Source organism: Scardinius erythrophthalmus (assembly GCF_964197995.2).
Source record: "Scardinius erythrophthalmus genome assembly, chromosome: 7".
NCBI lineage: Eukaryota > Metazoa > Chordata > Actinopteri > Cypriniformes > Leuciscidae > Scardinius > Scardinius erythrophthalmus.
In genome coordinates, this window is record NC_138227.1 from 13,767,509 (window position 1) to 13,792,530 (window position 25,022).

Sequence of the window (25,022 nt, forward strand, 5' to 3'; positions counted from 1 at the left end):
GCACTCATTCACAAATAATTGCGTGGATTATTTCCATATTGGTACGCACAAGAGAACTTGTTCTTAACCTCATTCTAATGTTAATGAATTTGGATTATAAATGAGCGACCGAGTGCCCAAGGTTAGTCATTTGCATAAAACGTGCTTTCGTGTTTCACAAAACCAAGTTTCACAACCTTTCGTCACTCTCAGAGAGCCTATGATGCTTACTCTAAAGACGCGTTTTCTTCTGAGCACGTGCAACAAGATCCTTGAAAAATGGCAAGTGTGCACTCCTCAAAACCAGTTCCAACCCAATAAACACCTTTTATACAGACGTACATGTATGTATCAGTGTTGTTATACAGAGAACTATAAGGCAGCTTTTCTTACTCTTTCACTGTATATTAAGAAATATTTAAGATTAAATATTCATGTATAAAATTCATCATAATGCGATTATAAAGTCATCTCGATTATGTGATTTTTGCATTCGTGTGGTTTAAGTTATTCCTACTGGTTTTGTATATTTAGAATACATTTTTGTACATAAGTTATTGGTGACTCATGATTTGTTTGTAACAACATTTTGTATGCAGATTTCATGCACAAATTCCCATAGGGAATGAGATCCATTTGCTGTGTCTCTCCGGAGGTTGCATTTGTCAATCGCATACGTCATTGAGGCTGCCTCATTTCAGAAAGTAACTATTACATTGCAAAGTCAAAAGAAATGACAACAATTTACGCTTTACAAGAAATAAATGGTCAATTTTCTAATGGTTACTTTTCTGAAATGAGACATCCTTGATAATGTCTGCGACCGACAAATGTCCTCTGGAGGACGCAGCACTTTGAAATAATACAGCTACGGTTATGCATAAAATATTGTGATGACACTTACCCTGCACGGACAAGTCAAAGGTGGCGAGTTCGTTCTTGATCATTTCTTCGCTGGATTTGACCTTGGCCTGTGTGCTGGCCTTCAAGAAATCTGACTTGCCAAATTTGGGCTTGTCTCCTTGGAAGGCTCCAAACTCATCTGTCATTTCGCCTTGGTTGCTCTCTGCTTCTGTGATTCCAGGAGGGGAGTCGGATTTCTCAGAAACCGTGCTGGCAAAGTCGCCAAAGTCGTCGTCGTCATCTTGGCCGGCCTGTTCAATGGAGCCAAAGTCAGCGAAGGCTTCGAACTGGTTTTCAGCGGTGGAGCCACCGTCTTCGATTGGGAAGGTGGTCACCTTGGCAACTGTGGTGTGGGTGATGTTCTCAGAGCTCCCGAACGATGTCTCTTTTCTATGGACAACAGCTGAAGATGGCAGTCCACCTTGAGACTCTCCCTGGAGCTTCTTTCCTTGACCAGATGGGAGATCGTCCTTGTCGGACCAGTCGTAGCTGCCCAGACTGCTGACGGCAGATGTGCCGAAGGGGTCAAATTTCAAATCATCAGACTCTGTAAATGACAACATGGAACATCCATGAACTTTTAGGTTTCAGTGTCTTAAAAGGATAGTTCACCCAAAAATGAATTACTCACCCTCATGTCATTCCAAACCTTTAAGACCTGAAGATCTGTTTGATGAAATCTGAGAGGGCAGCTACACAACTACCATTCTGACTCTAAAGCTTTAAAACTAATCCATATGAATTGAGCGGTTTAATGCAACTTTTCTGAAGAGACTTGATCACTTTATATGATCAACAGTTTGAGTTTAGACTTTTATTCATATATAAACATCCATTAGTTTTACAATCTCTTTATGAACTTTTTGAAGCGTTGAAGTGGTAGTTGCGTAGCTGTCAATGGAGGGACAGAAATCTCTCAGATTTCATCAAAAAGATCTTCATTTGTGTTCCGAAGATGAACGAAAGTCTTACGGGTTTGGAACAATATGAGGTTGAGTAATTAATGACAGATCTTTCATTTTTAGGAAAAACCCTTAAACAAATTTTAGTACATTTATAGTTATAGTACAGTTTAGCAGTTAAGTCCTTTCTTGTTGTTGTATAATTGTAAAACAGGATGTTCTGGTTTCAATAAAAGTTTAGCTCTACTGACAGAATCTGCATTTAATTAAAGCAGAATTTATAGTAGTAATACACTTTCAAAAGTATATGAAGCTAGGCCATAAAAAAAAATGTGTATTTAGGCTGTCAAGTTGTCTAAATTGCCCATTTAGTGGTGGGACTACCGTTCTACTCTGATAAACTTCTGGTTCGGATTTTATTTAATCTACACCAGTGGTTCTCAACCAGGAGGCTGGGGCCAATAGGGGGTCTCAAGATGACTGAAATGTATTTCAAATGAATCAATTATTATTAAAATATTAAAAAAATAACCAAACTCCAAACTAAATTTAAATGCTAAAAAACAAGATATAAAAAATTCTATTAGAATATAATAGAACAAATAATTAAAATATTTAGTTTCTCTCTGAATAACTGTTGTCTTCAATTGAACACAATTCTTGAATCATGGATGATTAAATATATCAACACTCCTAGTTTCGGTCAATAAAAAGTTTGAAAACAAACAGCTTTGAAGAAATACCAAAAAAATAGCCAATGTCGGGGGGTCTTTGAGTCTAAAAGGTTGAGAACCACTGATCTAAAGTCCCTTTTTGATATCCACATATGTGAAACTTACCATGTTTACCAGCTTTCCATGGTCGGCAGCTGAAAGACTGGATAACACTCACATTAACGCATGTGTAAGTTTTGGAGGAATATTTCTGAAACGGGTATTTACATTTTTTTCAGTGCAACCTTTTGCCCTACAGACTTCCACTAAAATGGCATTATAGTGCACAAGATTTTTTTTTACAAACTGACGAATGAGTTGTAATTATTTCTTACAGCAAGACAGTGATACAGATTCAACTTGTGTTGAACCCTCAACTTTCTTTATAAAAGAAGAAAGCTTAAAATTAAGTTGGGCAAACAGTCTTTAAATCTCTCCCCTTTATCCAAATTAGTTTTAAGCTAAAATTGCTTCTTTTTTTATTATTATTAAAAATTCAAGATTTGTAATTATTATTAAAGATATAGTGTACATATTATTAAGCCTTAGGGGTCTTTCAGACTGGGCACGTTTGCTACGGTCCGAGTACAATTGCTCCCACAGCGTTGGTCTGGTTTCACATTCAACTTGATTCTATCGAACCCTGGTGCAGGTTAAATCATCACCACTGTCAACCCCTACATGTGTTTTATTGAACTAATGACATCATCATTGTCTAAAACGCATGCGCAGATTACTTTACTTATAGTGAGTCCAAATTGTGAATCGAGACACATTTCCAGTCCAAACTCAGACCAGTTAGTCTCGGGTTCGGTACCCTGGCGTTTTTATGTATATTTACAAATGGCTTAAAAACCAGACCAATGAAAGTGTCATTTTGTCTATTGGTGACGGATTCAGGACGGTCTCAAGTGCTCCCTGGTCATGATGAATTATTCCTGATATCGTCATATGATGAAGCCCTGGTTCATTAACTAGAGACTTCTGGCACTCTAATGATTCCTGAGTCCTTATCTACATCCAGAAGTCATTCTGAGCCGGGGAAGAAACGCTCAACTTCTTATTCACTAGATTGGGGTGAGTGACATCTGCATATGAGGATTGATGAATGCTTTTCAGATTTGTTACTAGAAGTAAAACTTCATTTTGGAAGGTCAAAATAACCATGTCAGTCATTCTGCACCTTTCATTTGTATAAAATGAATCAGTTTTTCTTAAAACGCAACTAGACAGACTCACCAAGAGATATTTTTGCCAATTTTCTGGCTTTCAGTGTAGTGATGATATGCAATCATTCACAATACCATACAATCATCCACACACTGACAGACTGATAAAAGATCTGCAATGCTGCATTGTGCTGTGCACTTTGAAGCTACTGCATGCACTTATTTCAAATACAGATAAATAAGCAGGAACTGGCTTCATTTTGAGGGCATAATGTTGATTATACTTAAACACCTAATTCTACTTAAAATACTGAAATTTATAATTGATTGGCAGCTCTAGAAAAAAAACAATCACATATGCATGACAATACCTAATTCCCTCACAGTTGAGCGGGGCACGACTGTTCACACACTCAATCATTTGTGAAATTGACAAGAAGCTGGTGCAGTGTGATAATTCTGATGACTAAATCTGCTTTGGGTGGCAAGATTGAAGGATGGAGAGAGAAATCAAGACGGCACGCATGTCTGCTGTACCATTGTTCATATTTATTACGACAACATTGGCAGAGAGAGAAAGAGAGACAGGTCACAAAATTCCATGAAAGATCTTGTTACAATAGTCTTGCCAAACTAACAATTAAAAAGTTTTTTTTTTTTTTTTGCATTATAAGAATACAAGGGCATGCAAAGTCAGAAAAAGCAGAAGTGAGAAGGAAACAAAAACAAGACAGAAAATCCCAAATCCAGATGCAGAACCCAGCATTGAGAAGGCACATTCACAGATTAAGATTAGATTAGTTCTCGTTGGTCAAAGACACACTGTAGTTGGACTATAAAAGCAAAAAGCAACCAGAAATAAGGGAAGGTGATACAGAACATTTAAGCAAAGATCAAGGTGATGCTAATATTGGTTTTATGCAGCTTATTAAAACCCTTTGAGAACCTGAGAGTGTTTACGGAGAGACTCGTTGTTAAATTTAGTGATAAATTGTCAAGCCACCACCCGCAACAACTCATCAAAACTTCAAACTAGGGCTGCACAATTAATCAAAAGAATAATTGAGAATCCGCTTAGGTCTGCCCTCATTAATTGTGAAAAGCGTCAATTGCAGAGTTCAATTTGGGTCTACTACTATTGAGTATTGTAGCTTGTAACCAATCACAGTGTCCACATGAATGAAGGGGAATCAAAGGTGTTAAATTAGTCACTCACGATGTACACTGGAAGCAAGTGACAAAGCTAAAATGCTCCCGTCAAATATTCTTAAATGATTCATTAAATTGTATTTATCTCATTTTATTAAGCAAATACAGTAGTCAACATTTGAAGTGGATCAAAACCTTTCATCAAAGTTATACATTGAATTTGAACAATACCCGTTGTCTTAGGACAACTTTTTTGATCCACTTCAAATGTTGACTACTGTAGTTCTTTGATTTAGATGTGTAGCCTACATATAATCATTTTGTTTGGGGCAACTGCATGCCATATTTTTGTATTTAATTCAATTCTATCAATCAGAATTATTAATCGCAATTTCAATATTTTGTCATAATCGTGCAGCCTACTTAAATCCATAGCCAATTCTTCTAAATGGATGTGGGTTAGCATCACTCTATTAGGTGCTCAAAGGGTTCAAAGAAACCAGATAAATCTAGCCTATCAGAGGTTTGAGTGACAGGTAAAGAACGACAAAAAGAGACAGTACCCTTTTTCTCTCGCCATCCTGTACATCTCAGTAGGAGCTATTTTTGACCCACACAAGTCAAAAAGGTAACAATTTCATATCACGGCAAGCAGTGTTCTCCTCATAAGTACAAATAATATGCTTTCTGGCATAAATGCAACACAATCAGGAGTATTAATCAAGTCTATCTATATTCAAAATAAATAAGAGCTTATTTCCTGTAATAAAAATACACTATTAAATTTGCATGTATATATTTCCATTCTCAATAAAAACAACCTATTTTGTTAGTATGCCAGAAAAACTGACTAATCCTACTAATTGTTTACTGCATGTATATACTTGTCAATTTCACAAATTGAAGGCTGGCACACACTGGAGCATAGAAAAGCAAAGTTAGAAAGAGTTCCACCTTCAATGTGGTCTACGAGAGCAGACGCAGACTCTTCACGTACCGCAACAAACATGAAGTAAAGTCACCTTCTCATGGAAAGACCACGAGAAGCGCTCTGGCCTGGAAAAGAGATACTCTATGGTGGTTAGCTACACATCCAAGGGCGTAGGGCAAGTGTTAGGAAACCCAACACTCTCAGCCTGCTACAATATTTATGCTGGGGCTCTAGAGGTGTCCAGTAACTGAGCTAGAGGCATTTGTATAAGATCTAACTAAAATCAACAGTGTTTGACAAGGTTTAGGTAATGATGACAGAATTCATTTAGATAAGGCAAAAGGGATTCCTACAGACCTCAGTCGGAGTGGAAGGCAAGTTTAACACGACGTAAACGAAAATGAGACCGTGTGAGATGGAATTACAGTTCATTTAGTATGTTATATTCTTAACATATGTGACCCTAGGTCACAAAACCAGTCACATGTCGCACGGGTATATTTGTGGCAGTAGCCAACATAACACTGTATTATTAACATAACACAAAATTATCGATTTTTCTTTTATGGCAAAAAACATTAGGATATTGAGTAAAGATCATGTTCCATGAAGATATTTTGTAAATTTCCTACCGTAAATATATGAAACATTTATTTTTGTGAGTGGATGCAGCACAATCGCGAACACAAATGGACAACTTTAAAGGCGATTTTCTCAATGTTTAGATTTTTTTTTTTTGCACCCTCAGATTCCAGATTTTAAAATAGATGTATATCGGCCAAATATTATCCTATCCTAACAAACCATACATCAATGGAAACCTTATTTATCTAGCTTTCAGATGATGTATAAATCTCAATTTAAAAAAAAATGACCCATGTGACTGGTTTTGTGGTCCAGGGTCACATATATCTGGTTGCTTAACATTCGGCGGACAAGAGACTGAAAATTAAAAGGAACAAAATTTCTTGAAAACACTGGGTTGCGAAAATAGTGATGCATCAATACGAAAATTCTGGTCGATACTGGCATTTGATTTTTACGTTCATAGCCAAAAAGGATAAATAGCTGATATCAAAATTATATATTATTTTGCCTAAATAGATTGTAAACACTACAATCAATTGTTTAAAATACTATAAGTGAATTTATGCATCACAAAATTAGTTATTAAATAGTGTTTTTAAATATCAAGTGCACTGAAAAAAATTGCAAATAAATATCACAATTAATTACAAAGAAATGGGAAGTAAAAAATGTAAAGGTGAAAAGGTTTTTAAAGGTATTTTCTTGTAAAATGTTCTCCAATAATCTTCGTTTTAGCATTACATGATGGCAAAGGTAATCTACAAGTAAAACGAGGATTAAATCCAATATCGACCGAAACCGATAAATTGGAAAATTTCTCTAATTAAACGTGACCTAAGACCTTTAGAGAATACAACATAATGAACAAACTACTTCCATCCCTCACGGCCTTGTTTTGCTCAAGTCTAAATACGGCAACTAAATATATTTACTCTGGCTAATGTCTATTGCTGCATTCATGTCATGTTGGAATTAGCGTAATGATGAAAACCTCACCTTCAAATATTGAAACTGCAGTCATTTTAGTTGCTTTCATGTGAAGGTCAAATCGGAGAAGTCAGAGCTTTCATTACATTTCCAACTTAAATAAGTCTGACATAAATGTAAATGGTTTCAACTAGTCAAAAACTAGCAAGAAACGTGTAATTATAGAAATTCTGACAAGATGTAGCAGCAGTCTATTATTTTCAGGTCTGGTTGTTGGCTCTGGTGAGACCACACAAGTGTATGGGAACTCTTCCTACTGTGCTTCCTCAACTCCAACCAGTCTGTGCACACGAGGGCTGATATGACGACTGACTGAATGAAATACTGTGACTGTGTTCTCACCCTGATACATGATGACGATGAATGATCAAGGGAACAGAAGCACACATTTGAGGGATGCATTTCATGCAGAGAATGAGTGGAAATAAATGCTGACTGACCGACATTAGGAAAAGATTGCAAACAGGCCGATCAAGAGCTCCTGCCAGTCACCGAGGCCTCTAAGGGAAAAATCTCACTAAATTGGCGCCCCAATGTGCACTCCCATTTCTCAGCATGGACTAGTATCAGATGCCTGAGGTATGCAGCTCAAGTACAGGGCAGCCAGTTCATGCTTGTGTGATATGACTCGTGTTAAATAAGTAGTGCTTTGTCATTTTTGCTTATGTATGCACTGAGGCACGGCATCGAGGTTTCTCCATGCACATGCAAACAAGGATAACCATCACATGAACGGATGAACGGTTACATGCAAAACAAGTGTATCCAAAATGATATTAACTATAACACCTGTTCTTTATAACCAAGAGAGGTTGTGATATGGTTTGATAGGAAGGTGGAATTGTGGATCAGATTAAGCAGAGAAATGTTAAGCTCATTTATCATGCTAAGACCTAGTTGCCTGCAATGGAAAAACGGCTTCAGCGTCATTAGCATATTAATCTGGCAGTTTATATATTCCATTTGAAATTCTGATGAGCAAAAAATGGCTCGGAGTCAAAATATCTGAACGAATGTAAAGCCAGATGTCTTGTGTTTGCAGAATTTAAATGAATATTACCATCTTGTGCAATAATCTTTTTTCTTTCTCATAATCATCTAATCAAAGATTTGAATGTGAACATTATAAAGTCAAATGTGAACATTATAAAGTTCGGCTTTGCGCCAAAAGCCCTTTTTTGTTATATCCCACTCCAATCAGTTTAATTGTTGTCTGAAAAGCATGAAATCCGATATTTACTAATCTAATCCAAACCACATGATACGAAATCTGATTACATTTTTGGAAATTAATTGTTGGATCAAATTAAAAAATATATATTTTTAGGAATTTTGGGAAAAGTACAGTGTCAAACACAATGTGCAATAATGCCTGTGTCAGAAATCACTGTTTATTTTCACTTATATTTATTTTCCCACAAAGCAAACTACAGTATGTGGCATTCACTATATAGTTAACAGTATGATTTCAGACACAGCATACTGTATAAAATACACTAATGCTTTCAAATTCATGTTTTAGACATTATCATAATGCCTCTGTGTTGCATCTCACAATATGTCCATATGTAAAGAATGGACATGTGAAGCAAAATTCCAAATTTCCTGTCCAAAATCTTTTCTTGCCACATTACCGTTCCAGCTATTCTCATTCTCTTGTCAATGTGTTACAGTAAGTCATTACTACAGCAACTGATGTAGATATTACTATGGCAACTGATGTAGATATTACTATGGCAACTGAACAAATGAATCTGATTTTATCAGTTGCAAAAATAAGTGGGCAATCAGTCCTAAACGTGAAAGAAATGAAAATCGTGAACAGTTTTAGTGCACTCTTCATGATTACATGCTGCTTTGGTTTGTGATTTGGATACAATGACAATCAAAGCAAGGGAAACTGGGTAACTAATGAGAGATGGCGACAGTGACAACATGAGCAGTCGGACGACAGGAGAGAAAACCAAGTCACAAGCTATTCGCATTAAATACTGTATAAATGTGCTTTCGTAACTGCCTGATCACCTGATAACACTAGGAGTTGATAAAACCAGTTATTGTGCTGTTAGCAATAATACTAATCTTATGAGATTCAAATTCACTAGCACAAGGTTTGACTGGTAAAAATGAATAATACATAAGCTAAATTAAATAAATAAATAAATAAATAAATACATAAATATAAACAACAATAAATACTGTAGGTTTACAATTGTGCATGATTAAACTGGAAATGTATATAACTTCGATGGGAATGACGGCATGTTATGATGTGTAGCAAGTTTTTGATATGTAACTATAACTCAGCCGCACTGAACACACATACAGTGTTCCAACTGGGTGTCTGATAGGGCGGTTGTTCGGCCTTTGAGAGGCCTGAGCGGTCTGAGCATGTATGAAATAGAGAAAGTGGCGAAAGACAGAGTGGGCCAGACTTCACCAGAGCAAGCGTACTAATTCCTCACCTGCAGCTGGGGGTTGATGCGACGACAAACCAGGGAGATCTAGGGAGCTATCAGACATCACATGCTTCAGGTCTCCACCCATGTCTGATAACTTCATGTCTAGCTGTACTGAGAGTGTATCCTCTGAGTCCTCCTTCCCCACGCTGCTGCCCCCGATGGACGGGAGGTCCAGGGACTTCACAGAGGCAGAGTCCTCTTTGGCCTGCTTGAAGGCGGCCACTTTGTCCACCAGGCTCTTGTCAGACGCGCCCAGCGCCGTACAGAATTTGGAGGACTGGAAATCCGCAAAGTCGTCATTGTCGCTCTTGAGCGACGAGAAGGAGCCCCCACCACTTTCTTTGTTATCGTCGTAGGCCAGGCCACCTTCAAGCGAAAGCTGCTTGAAGACGTCATACTTATCGCCGCCAATTTGTTGCCGCTGCTGGGACGTCTCTGCCTGGCTCTCGCCGCCACAGTCTCCAGAGTCGGTCTCACTTTTCTGATCTCTTGAGCTCCCGAATGCCATGAAGTCAGCAAAGTCGTCCTGAACCACTGTCCCGGCTCCTCTACCTGCTACTGAGGTGGCAGGAGCTACTTCAGAGGATGATGAGGAGCCAAAAAGGGCAAAATCGCCAAAGTCATCACCCACCACACTGGGAGGTTTCGCGACTGTGGAGGGCAATACAAGGGATGGAGGTGCTGAAGGGAACAGATTGAGTTTGGGGTCGGCAGTGGAAGTGGGAGCAGGAGGAGCCATTGTCGTGAAGAGGTCCAGGTCTGCCATGTTGAGAAGATTTCTAGGTTGAGCCAGAGAGGATGGCTGCGAATGAGACAGAGACTGAGAAGAAGTGAAAGGAGGAGGAAAAGTTGTCTGGAACTTGGCCTGGTCTGGTGGGTCTAGTGGAGAGACGGCGTCGGCCGTTTTAAAGTCTGTAAAGCCATCGTCGGCACTGACAGACTTGAAATCAGCAAATCCCTCCCCTGCGGAAAAACAAAAAGAAAACAATTGAAGAGCATGGCAAAATGCATTTCACACCAAAACAAAGGACAAAGAGGTGGCATGGCACAAAACAGAGTTTCAAAACAGCCTACAAGTCGCTCAAAGCCTCATTTCACAGGCCTTAAGGAAGAAAAACGGATTAGCAATGCTTAACAAGCTGCATTTGACTGCTGAAATGAAATGGTGGCACATTGAAACGACTTTTACTGTGAAGACAGAAATAAACCTGATAGAATATCTCACATATACTGTAACAGCATTTTTCAGTCTCAGCACATTAACACCACCATACAAACAAACACACTCAGTTGCAACCACAATCCATTCTCATTTCATTTGAAGTGACAAGTGCAGACAAGCAATTAATCGGAGATATTTGGCCATTTTGAGATTGCCCGCTTGGCCGATTAAGTAACTTACAACTTGCAAGTAACAGCAATCTATCGACAGATATTTTGCCAGTGCAGCATGTAAATATATCAGCACACTGCAGGACTGCTTAAGGTCATTAACACGTTTGCAGTCACTATATTACATTTTATCAAATACTGGCATGATATCAGTCATTAGCTCCCATGCCCTCTCAATATAGGCCAATGAAAACCCATTTTGATCGACCACTAGAAGTGAACGACACGCAGATGACAAACTTTTCCATTTCAGCTGTGATCTACAGAATGTATCAAAGGCAGAGAGAGTTCAGAACAGAATGGGAGTTTTGGAAAAGAGATCACTGCAACCATTGACTTACTGGCTCTCTCAGAGCTGTCCCCACTGGATTCTGCTCTAGTGAGACAGGGACACGCACACAGGCCTACATCAGTGTATATTGGAGCCCTTCATGAAACTAAACACACTATAGGCTGGTGAAATTGTTTTAAAAATAATTTTTTGAATGCAGATCTGTGTTGTATACAATGCTGTCAAACATGCATCTGCTTACCAACTGGTTTTCTGTCTGAAGGCTTCTCAAGCTCTCTGAAAACACTGTATTTGTCCCCTGAATCTAGAACAAAAAAGAAACACAGTGAACAATGGCAGTGTGTAGAGGCAGTAAAGTGTGCTTTGTATATAGCAGGAGCTGGAAGGTGGTGATAAATAGCAGGATAAATTTATGCAAAACACGTCTGTGAGCCACACAGTAATTCAAAGTCTTATCTCAAATGCATTTAGACAAGAGAATCTGTCTTTAAAGTTACACTGATATGACAGCAGTCTTCTGAGAGATCTGCCGTCCTCAAAGGACTAATGAGGTGTATAGAGCTGTGTGTGTGTGTGTGTTACCTGAGACAGGAGCTGTGGGCTCTGCAGGCTGCTCCACTGACAGCTGTTTGAACACTGCATATTTATCAGAGGAGGAGGAGGATGAAGATCCTGACACTGGAGTCAGCATGGCAGGAACACTGTATGAAGCAGACAAAACATACACGAGTCAATACAAAATGATCAAAGTGCTTTTACAAGCTACAAAGTTTTTAAAACGTTTACAAGTCAAAACCTTATATTCAGCTTAGAGATTTTTTTTTTTGTTCTTTGATGCCGTTAACTGTAGACTAAACATAAAGTCTTAAGTCCCGTTCACACTAAGCACGATAACTATAAAGATAACGATAAAGATAACTATATATGCGTCCACACCAACGACCGATAACGGCCTTTTTATTCTAAGCACGGGCGCGCCCGCGCTGCGGTTTCAAAGTAGCGAAAATGGATGACCTGCTAGAATGGATTCTGATTGGCTGTCAGTGTTTTATCGTTTGACAGCTGGAAAAGAATCGTTCTGAAAGTGATCCCAACGATATCGTTCCTCATATCTTTATCGTTATAGTTGTGGTGTGAACTCTGTTATTCTTTAATATGGAGAACGATTTTTAGAATTATATCTTTATCGTTATCTTTATAGTTATCGTCCTTGATGTGAACGGGCCTTTAGGGCACAATCCTAATTTGCATACAGGGATTTAGTGTCCAAAATAAAAAAAAAAAAAAAATAGCATGTCAAAGTTGACAGATACACTATATCGATTAGATTTTGAGAAATGAGAAATGAGTTCTCAACATCTTGAAAGTGAATTTAAAATAATACATTTAGCTCAATGTTAATGTTTACACATAAATGCAAACAGTTTGTGATATTAGTGTCTGTCTGATATCAAGACAATTCAGTGATAGTATGTCTCAACTGAAAAGCATGTATATTTCCGTTCAAAAGTTTGGGGTCGGTTTTTAAAATATTTTTTCTTAAGGAACTGCACTTCCAGTCTTCTTCAGTCACATTATCCTTCAGAAATCATTGTAATGTGCTGATTTGGTGTTCAAGAAACATTCCTTATTATCAATGTTGATGGCTTAATATTTTTTTTTAAATGCATTTTCTTTAAAATTTAGTGACACCAAGCTAATTTTCCATTGTCATTAAAGTTTGTACTTTCAGTTCAAGTTCTCTTCAAAACAAAAGTCTGTTTCTGCCTTCCCCTTCCCCTCCGTCTTGGATCACTTCCCTCATAACAGAGCGATATTCCTGGCACGGGAGAACACCGATGCGCTCACCCTCACTTCCTGTATTATTCTCACCATTCTCATTTCCACTGATTTAATTAGAGAGCTATCTGACACATCCAAGCACCAAAATATTCTTCTAAAACAAAGGATCTTTTGTGCTTAGTGAGGCCAATCGACCGGTGAAGGCCACCGCACTCAGCGAATACGCTTTCCAACCTCTCACTCCCTGCTTTCCATAATTGCCTTTCGCCATCTTTTCCCTGGGAGCATAAAATCGTGCAGATGTGAATAGAAATAAAATGGGATGAGATTATCAGCTGTCCATTGAAATGGGTTCATTAAAAAAAGAAAGCAGGGGTTTAATTGTTGCGCCGGGCGGGTTATTACAAGCTATTACAAAGCAGAGCGTGATTCCATGCTCCAGATGAGCAACCACAGTCTGGAGGAATAAATAAAGCATAAAAACAATATCATAATCTACTAAAGAGAGATGACGGGATGCTGTTTTACGATGCATTTCTCGGAGCTGTTTGCATTGCGTATAAAATATGCATTCACGGGCATGCAACAATATGCCACAACTCATAAGGAAGTAGCTTGATGAAAAGCGACGATCGTACCAGCTCTGGGATGATGATTTCATGCTGGGGAACGCTCCTCCCCCTGTCTCTCCTTGGAAATCTGTGAATGAGTCATCTCCAGCTCCAGCTTTGGGGGCTTCCTGGAAGTCCTGGAAATCATCGTCATCAGGCTTGGTAGCCTGAAGTACGCCAACGAAACAATCACTCAGCTTTGCGATAACAGCACACAGTGATTATCTGTAATAAAGTGTCTAATGTTAACCTGAACTGGAGGGAAGTTGGTGATGAAAGTGGCTGGTGGTTGTGCAGCCGGGTTAGGGGTCATTCCAATGACAGGTGGCGCAGTGACAGGCATGGCCATGGACACGGGCGGCTGGGTCATGATCGGCTGCTGGTGCTGAGGCAGGACAGCATTAATGGCCATAGCCATGGCGGGGAGATTGGGCACAGGCGGGGAGGGGAACTGACCCAGGATGTCCAAACTCATGACTGTAAGACCACTCTAGAGAATACAACCATAATATATAACAAAGGAGTTTAGTTAGTAGTAAGTCATTCGAAGCAGCTTAAACCAGGTTCACGTTGTATTATTTGGCCGCAATTTTGTTACCAAAGACAAATTTCAGGCACGTCAGGAAAATTGTTTGTTTGTTTATTTATTATACTATTTTAACACAATGTTAGCATTTGAGGCCATTTACATGGCAAACACAAGGTCAATATCACAATCCATGCAATTTCACTAAAACATTTCAACTTGCCATAAGATAGAAAATCTCAAATACATTTGGGTGATACATTCTGAAATATTCCATGTAAACATGTTTCTGACTAAAAGCATTTTTTAGCAGTATCCTAAAAATTACAGTTCAACAGAATGTTTAACAGTCAAAGGAACTTGACAAGAGACACATAAAGGAGAAACTTCGCCCATCCATATAAACCCATGTGCAAGTCTTGAGTGACCCAGTCTGTGCCTAGTAAAGACGACTTGGTCGAACTTACACTACGTGGACTGTACGCATACCCTAGCGTACACAAAAACGGAAGTACACTGTGGGCTTAAGAGTGACAGAGAGCCAATTCATTACTTTTTTTAAACCCTGATGAATTTCTGGTAGTGTCAGGAATTTTATGTAGTGTAACTGCTCCTACAAGCTGTCAACAGAATGATAGGATCAAAGTTTAGGCTAGGATCTATATCAAACAGTCTGACATAAGATTGTTGATTTTTGTCCTAATCCAAACACACTTGAACAAGCTAATCAAGGTTTTCATAATTACTTGAAATTACGGACAAGTGGGCTAAATTTGGGATTGGTAGTCAAGCCTGCAGGACACTGGCCCTCCAGGATTGGAGTTAAAGGTTCCTGCAATACACCATACCACCCCCGTTAGCCAAATACCTATAAAAAGAAGCGTTAAAGCAGCATGATATCGTCAATGATAAGCAGCACAGAGATCTTTGAGTGCCGACTGATAAACGCTGATTACTGACAGTCATTAAGCTGAGGTATGAGGCACTGCTATAAACATAAGACAATCAATTAAAGCTGATATTCTCCCTACACATAACAATGATTTAGTGAGCCATTAGACAAGAGCGCTTTAATAAGCCTCGTACGGGAATGGTGAATGTACAGCACGTCTTTCATCAGGGAGACAAAATTAAAAAGCAGGGCTGTCAGACAATAGACCTCCTTCTCCATCCAGATGTCTGTTTCTCCCTCTGCCAAGAGAACGTCTGAATTGTTTGCCTAAAAATTTCATTAAAGTCAACTTCCATTTTCAATGCCATTGCTGGCATCCTCCAGAGCTTTTCCTTTTTTATTGCTCTTCAAAACAGAGGCTCTGGAAGAGTGGCTCTTTATTGAGCTTTTAAATTTGCATAACAAATGCATTAATACTGGAAGGGTCCCTTGAGTTGCTGAAAGAGCTACAGTATCTTTTCACGGGACTGTAGCTGCCAAGGGGAGCAAGAGAAGATAAGGAGATCACAAAACCTCTGGCCTTAAAGGTGGTATCAGTGATTTCAGGCCCAAAAATATTTTCCTAACGATCCGCTAGCTGCCCGCCCCATAAGCATGCCGTCAAAAAAACGCGTCTCTGTAGGCAGCCTAGGCTCTGAGATCTGCACACAAAAACAAATGGTTTAGCCAAACATTAAAAAACAAAACAAATAGTGTTCCAACCAATCACCGACAGGGGGAGGGTTTTGTGAGGTTTTGAGCCAGCTTTTTCTTCAGTTCTGACTTCGCATGCAGCCGTGCACGAGCACAAAACCTCACAACACCCTCCCCCTGTCGGTGATTGGTTGGAACACTATTTGTTTTGGTTTTTAATGTTTGGCTAAACCATTTGTTTTTGTGTGCAGATCTCAGAGCCTAGGCTGCCTACAGAGACGCGGATTTTTGACGGCATGCTCATGGGGCGGGCAGCTAGCGGATCGTTAGGAAAGCTTAGATGAATGTGATAAAAATATTTTTGGGCCTGAAATCACTGATACCACCTTTAAGATCCACCTAACAGAGTATGCACATATTCCATTTTTGGAAATTTTGGACTTTGAGACTAAAGTTTTTACCTGGGCGACTCCAATCAAAGCCAGTACGGAGTACAGCTCTTCCTTGGTCAGCTTGCCAGGTGTGGTTCGGTTGGCCAAGGCCCAGATCTGTCCAAGTGCTTCTCGTGGCAGACCCGATGAGATCAGAATTGGGTAGAGTTTGGCGGTGTCAATGCCTGCTGGTGTCATGGTGAAGTCAAGGACCTTCTTGAACAACTCTGTGAAGAGCAACCAATTGCAATTAGATATTGGGATATAAAACTTATCTTGGAAAACCACAAAATGACACGAAAGCCAAAGATATCAAGAGCTTATACCTGGGATGAGCGAGTCATTGTACAACCAGGCTGGCACCATGGGTTGCATGTCTTGTTGGGGGTAGACGCCTACGCCTGTTTGTGATGGACATGGAGAGAGTGAGATGTTGTTTTTGGACTATTAAGCTAAGAGTGATTGATCAAGCATATATCCCACGTCATTATTGCACAGTCAGACGTCCCCCACACCTGCTGTCGGCAAAGCCCAGTGCGGATATACTACTGACACCCTGCACAGATACACTAAAGAATCCCACTGTTTCTGCTGTCAGCTCAGTTGTCTTGAGTCGAGAGCTGGTGGGTTTGCAGGACAAACAGATTGACAAAACATACAAAGAATTTGCTTTGTACTAGCATTGACACTCATCTCATTATTTGCATTGCCAATGTGTGCATTATGCTAAAACTGTCCTGAGGTGAAATAAATTAGGCAAACAGATAAAATGAGGCTACAGCCATTAAGTCTCCAACTAAGCATCATCAGTAGTGAAACATCCAAAAGGTCCCCCTTAACGAAACCAGTGGGCTCAGCTGACAAACCAAACCAGGAGTATCCAATCCTAATCCTGGAGGGCCACCTTCCAACCAAGGGTAGCTCCAATCCTAACTAAACACACCTGAACAGGCTAATCAAAGTCTTCAGGATTACCAGAAATGTCCAGCCAGAGTGTTGAAGCTAAACTCTGCAGAAAGATGGCCCTCCAGGAGCAGGATTGGACACCTCTGGATTAAACAGACATGTTACCCTGAAAAATCTAGAATCATCATTACAGGTAAATTGGGAAATAAGGAAGAGTGAAGAGGGAAAAATCCCACAGAAGTAGAAAAATATATATAGCACCCTGCTAAAAGATGAAGCCCAGCATATACGAGTTAAATCACGCACATGCACAATTTTTTTTTTTTAATTACGTGCATCATTAGTAAGATTTCCAGGACAGAAAGAAGTGCTGCGGGTAGAAGATTTTCAGAAGATTTCTTCATTCAGTTGAGATTTTCATGAAGTCATCTTTATCTTATTCTACTTTCCCATTAGTCTTTGAACATACTTCATGCTCAAGAGCACATTGTCTTCAAAGGTAAAGCATCTAGGCTAATGCATTTTCTCCTGTTTAATGCCTTGGCTTTGCATTACCATCCAAGTAACCAAATCCTTCATCTTACTTCAGCGATTCATTAAGAACTGTTAGGTATAGATCACATTAGGATTTCAATAAAGACTTTTATAACAAGAACAAGATAAGAAATCAGCCCCTCTAAACCAAGCACATCTCATAATGATTAGCAAACAGAGGCAGGGCAGGAAGTCTCGAGCTGCAAGCGGTGTTAATTTTGAGAAGCTCGGAAAAGAGGTGGGACTGAAACCAGATGTTTTCTCACCGCTGACATTAGTGGGCTGGACGGGCGGGCTGTCTGCCGCAGGGGGCGACTGAGCTGCGGCGAGAGGCTCAGGAGGCATCCCTGTCATGAAGGCTGAATTGAAGTCATCTTGGGTTTGGGCCCAGTTTCGGGATCTGGTACTGCTGTGAAACTGGGCTGTGACCTGAGCTCTCGGACTCAGCTCAGACAGAGCCTGTCGTGGCTTAAAACTAACCTGGGCCTTCTTATCAGATGTCAAATCGCATGATGAAAACATCTTCTCCTCCAGAGAAGGGCCTGAATCAGTTAGGAACAGAGGCCATATTGAACTGTAGTAACTTATATTTTAACCATGAGTACCAAACATGACTATGTGTATGTGCAAGACGTTGCTGACAGTTCCATCCATAGTCAAGTCAAGTCAAGTCAAGTCAAGTTTATTTATATAGCGCTTTTCACAACACAGGTTGTATCAAAGCAGCTTCACAGTAATAAATTAGAACAATACATCAATGTTTGTTTCTAGTGGAACGTCTACGTTCGGTAATGCTGATCAATAGTATCGTTGATTGATTAATTCAATTAAATATCCCCAAATATCCCCAACTGAGCAAGCCAAAGGCAACAGTGGCAAGGAACCGAAAAACTCCATCAGGTGACCTAATGGAGAAAAAAAAACCTTGGGAGAACCCGGGCTCAGTCGGGGGCCAGTTCTCCTCTGGCGTTTATAGTCACCGGATACTTGTATAGTCACCGGATACAAGATTATGAGAGATATCTATTAGAGATATGAGGCTGCCTAAAAGAGCATACAACAAGGAAGCTCACTGGGTTTTGGAACAGATAATGTCCAACTATGACTAAACCGCTTCACTTCACTTGATAAAACATCTAACCGAGCCAGGTAAGTAACCAATGTCAGTGGGAAAACAGCTTAATTTTAACAATAAACGTACCTTTACATTGACTATTCTAATTACTGACCCCTTTCACAAAGCCCGGGGGGAAACAAGAAATGTTTAAGCATGATATAATTGTCTGGCAAATGTTAAATGCTTTTAATATTGTGCTAACATCACAAAATATTAAGCCACAGTCTGTGATATGCTCTAGTCCAAATTAAATTATTTTCTGTGGTACCAGACATCATTTATGACATACAGTGCTATGCATAAGTTTAGACACCCATGCTAAAGTTGACTAAAAAGAGGAATAAAAAATCATCTTCTGGAAATTGAACTTAATGCCTTAATTAAAAATCCAACCTTTAAGGACACCAATTTTCTTTGTGAGTGAATAATGCATCATAAATAAATCAATGTTCTTCCTTAAAATACAGGGTGCATAAGTTTGGACACCCCTATGTTAAATGCCCATAGAGCACATGTGTCAAACTCAAGGCCCGCGGGCCAAATCCGGCCCGCCACATTGTTTTATATGGCCCGCGACAGCATATGGAAATTTAGGCGTTTTTTGACCGAAAGATACTAAAAAGCCGCCGCGCCCCTCCATGTTCGGCGATGGTTTGACTCAAGCTCAACGTGTTTTATGACTTTGCGTGCGAGTCCGCTTCCGAAGATGCATAACTTCTAAGCGCGTTCCGCTGTGTGTGTGTGCGCTGTGCTCTCCGCTCCGTGTTCACAGCGCGTTCTGCTCAATGTTCCGCAAGCAACCTCCGCGTGCGTGTGTGTGTGTGTGTGTGTGTGTGTGTGTGTGTGTTGCGAGCTCTGCTCACGCTTACCGGAAAGTCAAAGTCCGCTAAAAAAAAACGTGCCGACATGAAATTTCTCTGGACTTGTTTCTTTTTGCAATAGCACTACTGTGCTGTAACATGTGTATAGTCATGGTGTGAGCCGTGCTGGGCAACACTGGTAAAATTACACGAATCACGATCCTCTCGTTCACTGGTCCTCTCCCTGCTCTGCTCATGCTTTGATAAAAATAGCTTTGTAGGACTATAATTTATTTTGACAATTGGTCAAAAAATAAATCTGTTAAATCTGATTCTGCTGCATAGAACTGATTGAAGAATAATATATTGATATTTTATATTATTTTAATATACTGTAGGTACCAGTATTAACCTTTGCACCATTTGGATCACTCCGCTTATCTGTGTTTGCGCCACTTGCATCATTAAGCCAGTAGGTGGCGACAAGTGACTGTCTTTATGAGTGAACAATTGAACTTGAAACTGATTAGTGCCAAAAACAAGGATAAACTCAGGAAAGAAACAAGTTGCTGAAACCAATCTTTAATGCTAATATAAATTGCTCATTTGCCTCTTGACACAAAAAGATTGCACTGGTGTTTGATTGAAATGTAACATCTATGCAAAATAATCCTTGAAAGATTTCTCATTTAAGGCCATTCCTGTTTGGAATATGTGATTGTGTATTGTCAACAATAAGCAGAAACATTCTGCATTTCCATTTTGTAGTCTGGATCATTCATTGCAATATTTATCCTCATTCTCATTTTTAAGAATCTGTTATCTTGACAAATAATTTATGTATACTGCCCACTGACATGCTTTTAAAGCTATTGTTATCCAAATTTTTTGGCCTTTAAACACCTTAAAATGCACATATGTAGGTCCGAGAAATCCAAATTTTCTCGGGGGAGCAAGCCCCCGAACCCCCCTAACTACCTCACATTTCAATACGCATGACTGTGTGGTAATGTGTGCTGGTGTGGCTACAGTGCCAAGGATGAATTTTTGAGCCAGTTTACCCTTGCATATATACAATAATACATTATTCTCTGTATCAAATCATTATTACCCAGCCCCTGATGTTTCGGGCTCATCCCCTGATGTTTTTAAAACCTAGAAACACCCCTCCAAATGCATATACAATATTTGTAACTTAAATAAGTAATAATCAAATAAAGAGACACTATATTAACATTTTAAAAGTCTTAGTTACAACCGGCCCTTTGAGGGCAGCCATAATGCTGAAGTGGCCCTCAGTGAAAATGAGTTTGACACCCCTGCCATAGAGGAAAGCAGATTTTTATTTTTAAAGGCCAGTTACTTCATGGATCCAGGTTCCCTAAAGTTCCCTTGGCCTTTGGAATTAAAATAGCCCCACATCATCACATAGCCTTCACTATACCTAGAGTTTGGCATGGAGTATTTTCCATAAGATCATCTCTCAATGCAAATTAAACCAGCTATTAGGCTAACTGAAATAAAACCATGCCAATCTCTAGGTATGGTGGAGGCTATGTGATGATGTGGGGCTATTTTAATTCCAAAGGCCAAGGGAACTTTATCAGGATGCATAGTATCCTGGATCCATGAAGTAACTGGCCTTTAAAAATAAAAATCTGCTTTCCTCTATGGGCATTTAACATAGGGGTGTCCAGACTTATGCACCCTGTATTTTAAGGAAGAACATTGATTTATTTATGATGCATTATTCACTCACAAAGAAAATTGGTGTCCTTAAAGGTTGGATTTTTAATTAAGGCATTAAGTTCAATTTCCAGAAGATGATTTTTTATTCCTCTTTTTAGTCAACTTTAGCATGGGTGTCTAAACTTATGCATAGCACTGTATATTCTGTCAGTAGAGTTTAACTTGTTTTGAACCAGTAATACTCAAACACACACTTCCACGCAGGCTTCACTTTGAGCCTTATCAGGGCGCTGTCACAATCGACATTGTGTGCATGTGCTGGTGTTCTGATATTACTCCAGCTTAAATTATAAGAGCATATGGGACACCATCTGCAACCTGACAAAACTGAAGGGAGGTGACTGTTGAGTCAGAATCACAGAGCAAATCTCACAGATGGTGACCATCATATCTGAATCAGAAACCCAGACAGACTTTTGACTCTACGTCAAGAACACAGCAAGCTAGCGTTTATGGCCAAAAAGGTCCTAAAGAACTAGAGAAGTGTATCTGTTAACATTCACATTCATCTCAATAAGAGTTGCTTGGCTGGCGCATACAAACCCAACTTAATACTCTACACAACTTTTTTTCTGAGCCCATTACATGAGCTGTAAATGTGAATGATCACTCGAAATTAGAACTGGTTTGAGAACGGAATTAACTAGCTCACTGAAAAACACCAGGTCAAAAGAACAATTCATTCGCATGTTTTAAAATATATTAAAATAGCAAATATTTTAAATTGTAATAATATTTCATGATAATATGACATGACACTCTATTTTTTATTAAATAAGTGCAGTCTTGGTGAGAACAAGAGACTTCAAAAACATTTAAAACATATAAAAAAAAAAAATCTAATCTAAACGGAGAAACAAACACTAAGCTCACACAAAACACGTCTTTGCATCTAAAAGCGTGAGATGCAGCGCTCAGGAATGGTTTAAAAAAAAAATTGCAGCACAGATGCAAGGGTTTTGAGACGCACTTCGAGATGTGATGCAATAACAAAAATAGCTAAACAGCAGAATAGATGGATACTACTGACACGGGAAAAAAAGAAAATAAATTGCACCAGCTATGGCATTTGACCCTAATAAAAACTGTGTCAGAACGCCAGGACCGAGATCCATTTTGGTTCACCCCATCCTCTGATGCAGATATAAATACAGGGAATACCATCAAGAGCTAAAGCTAGATCCAGTCAAATAAAACAGTTGTCATAGTACACAAAATGTTGCAACGCTTGCCCCGCCTCCGGGTCTTCTGATTGGTCCACTGTTTTGGAACTGACATTGATGAGTGGCACTACGTGTAAAAGTTGAAATTTTTTATCTTGACACGGCGTCTTAAAAACGAGGCGCTCGTGTGCGAGATGCTGCAATAGACGCGATACGTAAGCACAATGATCATACACATCCATCTAGCGTTTACATAGAAAAACTATAGAAAAGTAGCGCATTGGAAAAAGACGTTCTGTGTTAACGGCCCTTAAGTTGTGTAGTTATGGCAACTGACCCCTGGGTGTGTGTTCTAACAAGTGATGGTATGATAGAAAAAGAGCGATTGTGAGAGGGGAGTTACCTTGGAATGCAGTTTGGGAGCTGGAGATGACAGAAGAGTGTTGGATGACAGGCGAGACAGGGAGAGATGAAGGGACAATGTGAGGTAGAGGAGAGGAAGGGGGATGCTGGCCAGGCCCCAACTCTAATGGCTGGCTAACTTGAGCGGCTCTTAGTGAAGGGGAGGATGGAGGGAGGGATGAAGAGGGGAAAGAAGAGGAGGCATCAACGGGGCCTTGCACAAAGTCACTAAACTCATCGTCGTCATCGGGGAAAGCAGGAGGAAGCGAGTGAGAGGTGACAGAGGTATGAGATGGCGATGAGTCTGCAAAAACCAAACAAGAGAGTGAGACAGACACAACGCACATCATGAGTTATGACCACACCAAAAAAAAAAAAGAGAAACAGTTTTACAAAGAACAACAGGAAGGTACTGAAATTTCATTAGGTGTGGTGCTGGTATTAACAAAAACAAACTCAACCTTTCAATGAAAATGTCAATGAAAATTGAATTGTTGTATTAAAATGAAAGATGTATAAACAACTACTGACAGGGTCCAAAATTAAAATCAAAATTGATCCTATTCATTTACTTGACACTCATTTCTAGTCTTACTGTGAATGATTCACCGGTGCATGTTATTCCAAAGAAAACGCTCGTCTTTCCTTTTCTGCTAACATCATTTAGGCCATCCATGCTGATGGATAATGTTATACAAAATAGATATTTAAGCATTCTTTTAGCAAAGTCTCATTCTGACTGCATTCTCATTCTGTTATGGAACACTGACTTCTCACCATTCAATTAATTACTGCCCACATTTTTTCCTTTAATATCCTGACCTGTTTTGCTCAAAAATATGTCACATTAACAAGATAAAACAGGATGTGAACGTTCATACCAAATCAGAGTAAAAGTTGGCTTTGGTGAGAGATTAAACATTTACTTTGCAGGTTGGCTTATATCAACAAACTCAAAAAATACATGGTTTAGGTCCAATTTTAAGAATGACAATCTGACCTGACTGATGACATGCAATTCAAATCCAAGAACATTCTACTAAGAAAAAAAAAACATTCAGAAGTTTGGGATCAGTGATTTTTTTTTTTTTTAAAGAAATTAATACATTTATTCAGCAAGGATGCATTCAATTGTTTGAAAGAGACAGTAAATACATTGTTATCTCAGAAATAAATGACATTTTTATAAATAAAAGTTACTTTAAATTGTAATAACATTTCACAATATTACTGTTTTACTGTATTTTTGATCAAATAAATGCAAAAAAAAAAAAAAAAAAGACTTTTAAAATATATATATATAAAATAAAATCTTACTGAACCCAGACTTCACATTAAATCATTCAAACTGATTTTTTTAGCTGGTGATAAATATATTTATCAGTTTATTTTTTCCAATTCACCTGCAAAATGCAGGGGTGGCAAAAAGTTAATTTTGGACCCTGGTGGACCAGGTGTGAGGGGTGAAACTGCAAGAGTGTGAAGGGGAAGGATGTGTTATATGGAGGATGAGGAAACAGCAAACACACAGTGGAAAAGTCTGGAGAGCCTCCTGGTGGCTGCTGGGAAGAAAACAGCTGTTTGGCTCACTGAAAAAGGTGTGGTGTGTTTGTGTTGAGAGAGCAGAAATGCCTTAAAAGAATAAAAATTCCTTCATCATTTACCCACCCTCATGACAGTCCAAACCTGCATATATATATATATATATATATATATATATATATATATATATATATATATATATATATATATATATATAATAGCACAAAAAAACATCACCCAGTACAATTCTTCAAAATCATCCTTTTGTGCTCCACTGGGGGACAAGAAGTCATTGGGTTTCAAAGAAACGGGGTTGCGTAAATGATGACAGGATTTTTATTTTGGGGTGCACTATCCCTTTAACAGTGTGTGAGTGTGTCCCTGGTAATGTCCTTCAGCTCTTGACA

The 25,022-nt window shown here is 39.1% G+C and overlaps 1 protein-coding gene across 4 annotated transcripts in view; it reads right to left on the reverse strand.

Annotated features, from left to right (window-relative positions):
• synrg (synergin, gamma) overlaps nt 1-25,022 on the reverse strand; it is a 53,726-nt gene that overhangs the window by 21,327 nt on the left and 7,377 nt on the right. For 2 of the 4 annotated variants that reach the window (XM_081371482.1, XM_081371481.1), the window contains exons 7-16: nt 23,075-23,377; nt 18,109-18,384; nt 16,729-16,803; nt 16,433-16,629; nt 14,111-14,350; nt 13,888-14,027; nt 12,050-12,168; nt 11,709-11,771; nt 9,787-10,746; nt 884-1,429 (exon numbers count right to left, since the gene is read on the reverse strand). In XM_081371482.1, the coding sequence (XP_081227608.1) occupies nt 884-1,429; nt 9,787-10,746; nt 11,709-11,771; nt 12,050-12,168; nt 13,888-14,027; nt 14,111-14,350; nt 16,433-16,629; nt 16,729-16,803; nt 18,109-18,384; nt 23,075-23,377 (2,919 nt within the window). The remainder of the gene's footprint in view (nt 1-883; nt 1,430-9,786; nt 10,747-11,708; nt 11,772-12,049; nt 12,169-13,887; nt 14,028-14,110; nt 14,351-16,432; nt 16,630-16,728; nt 16,804-18,108; nt 18,385-23,074; nt 23,378-25,022) is intronic. The other 2 variants (XM_081371484.1, XM_081371483.1) reach the window with 2 other exon arrangements.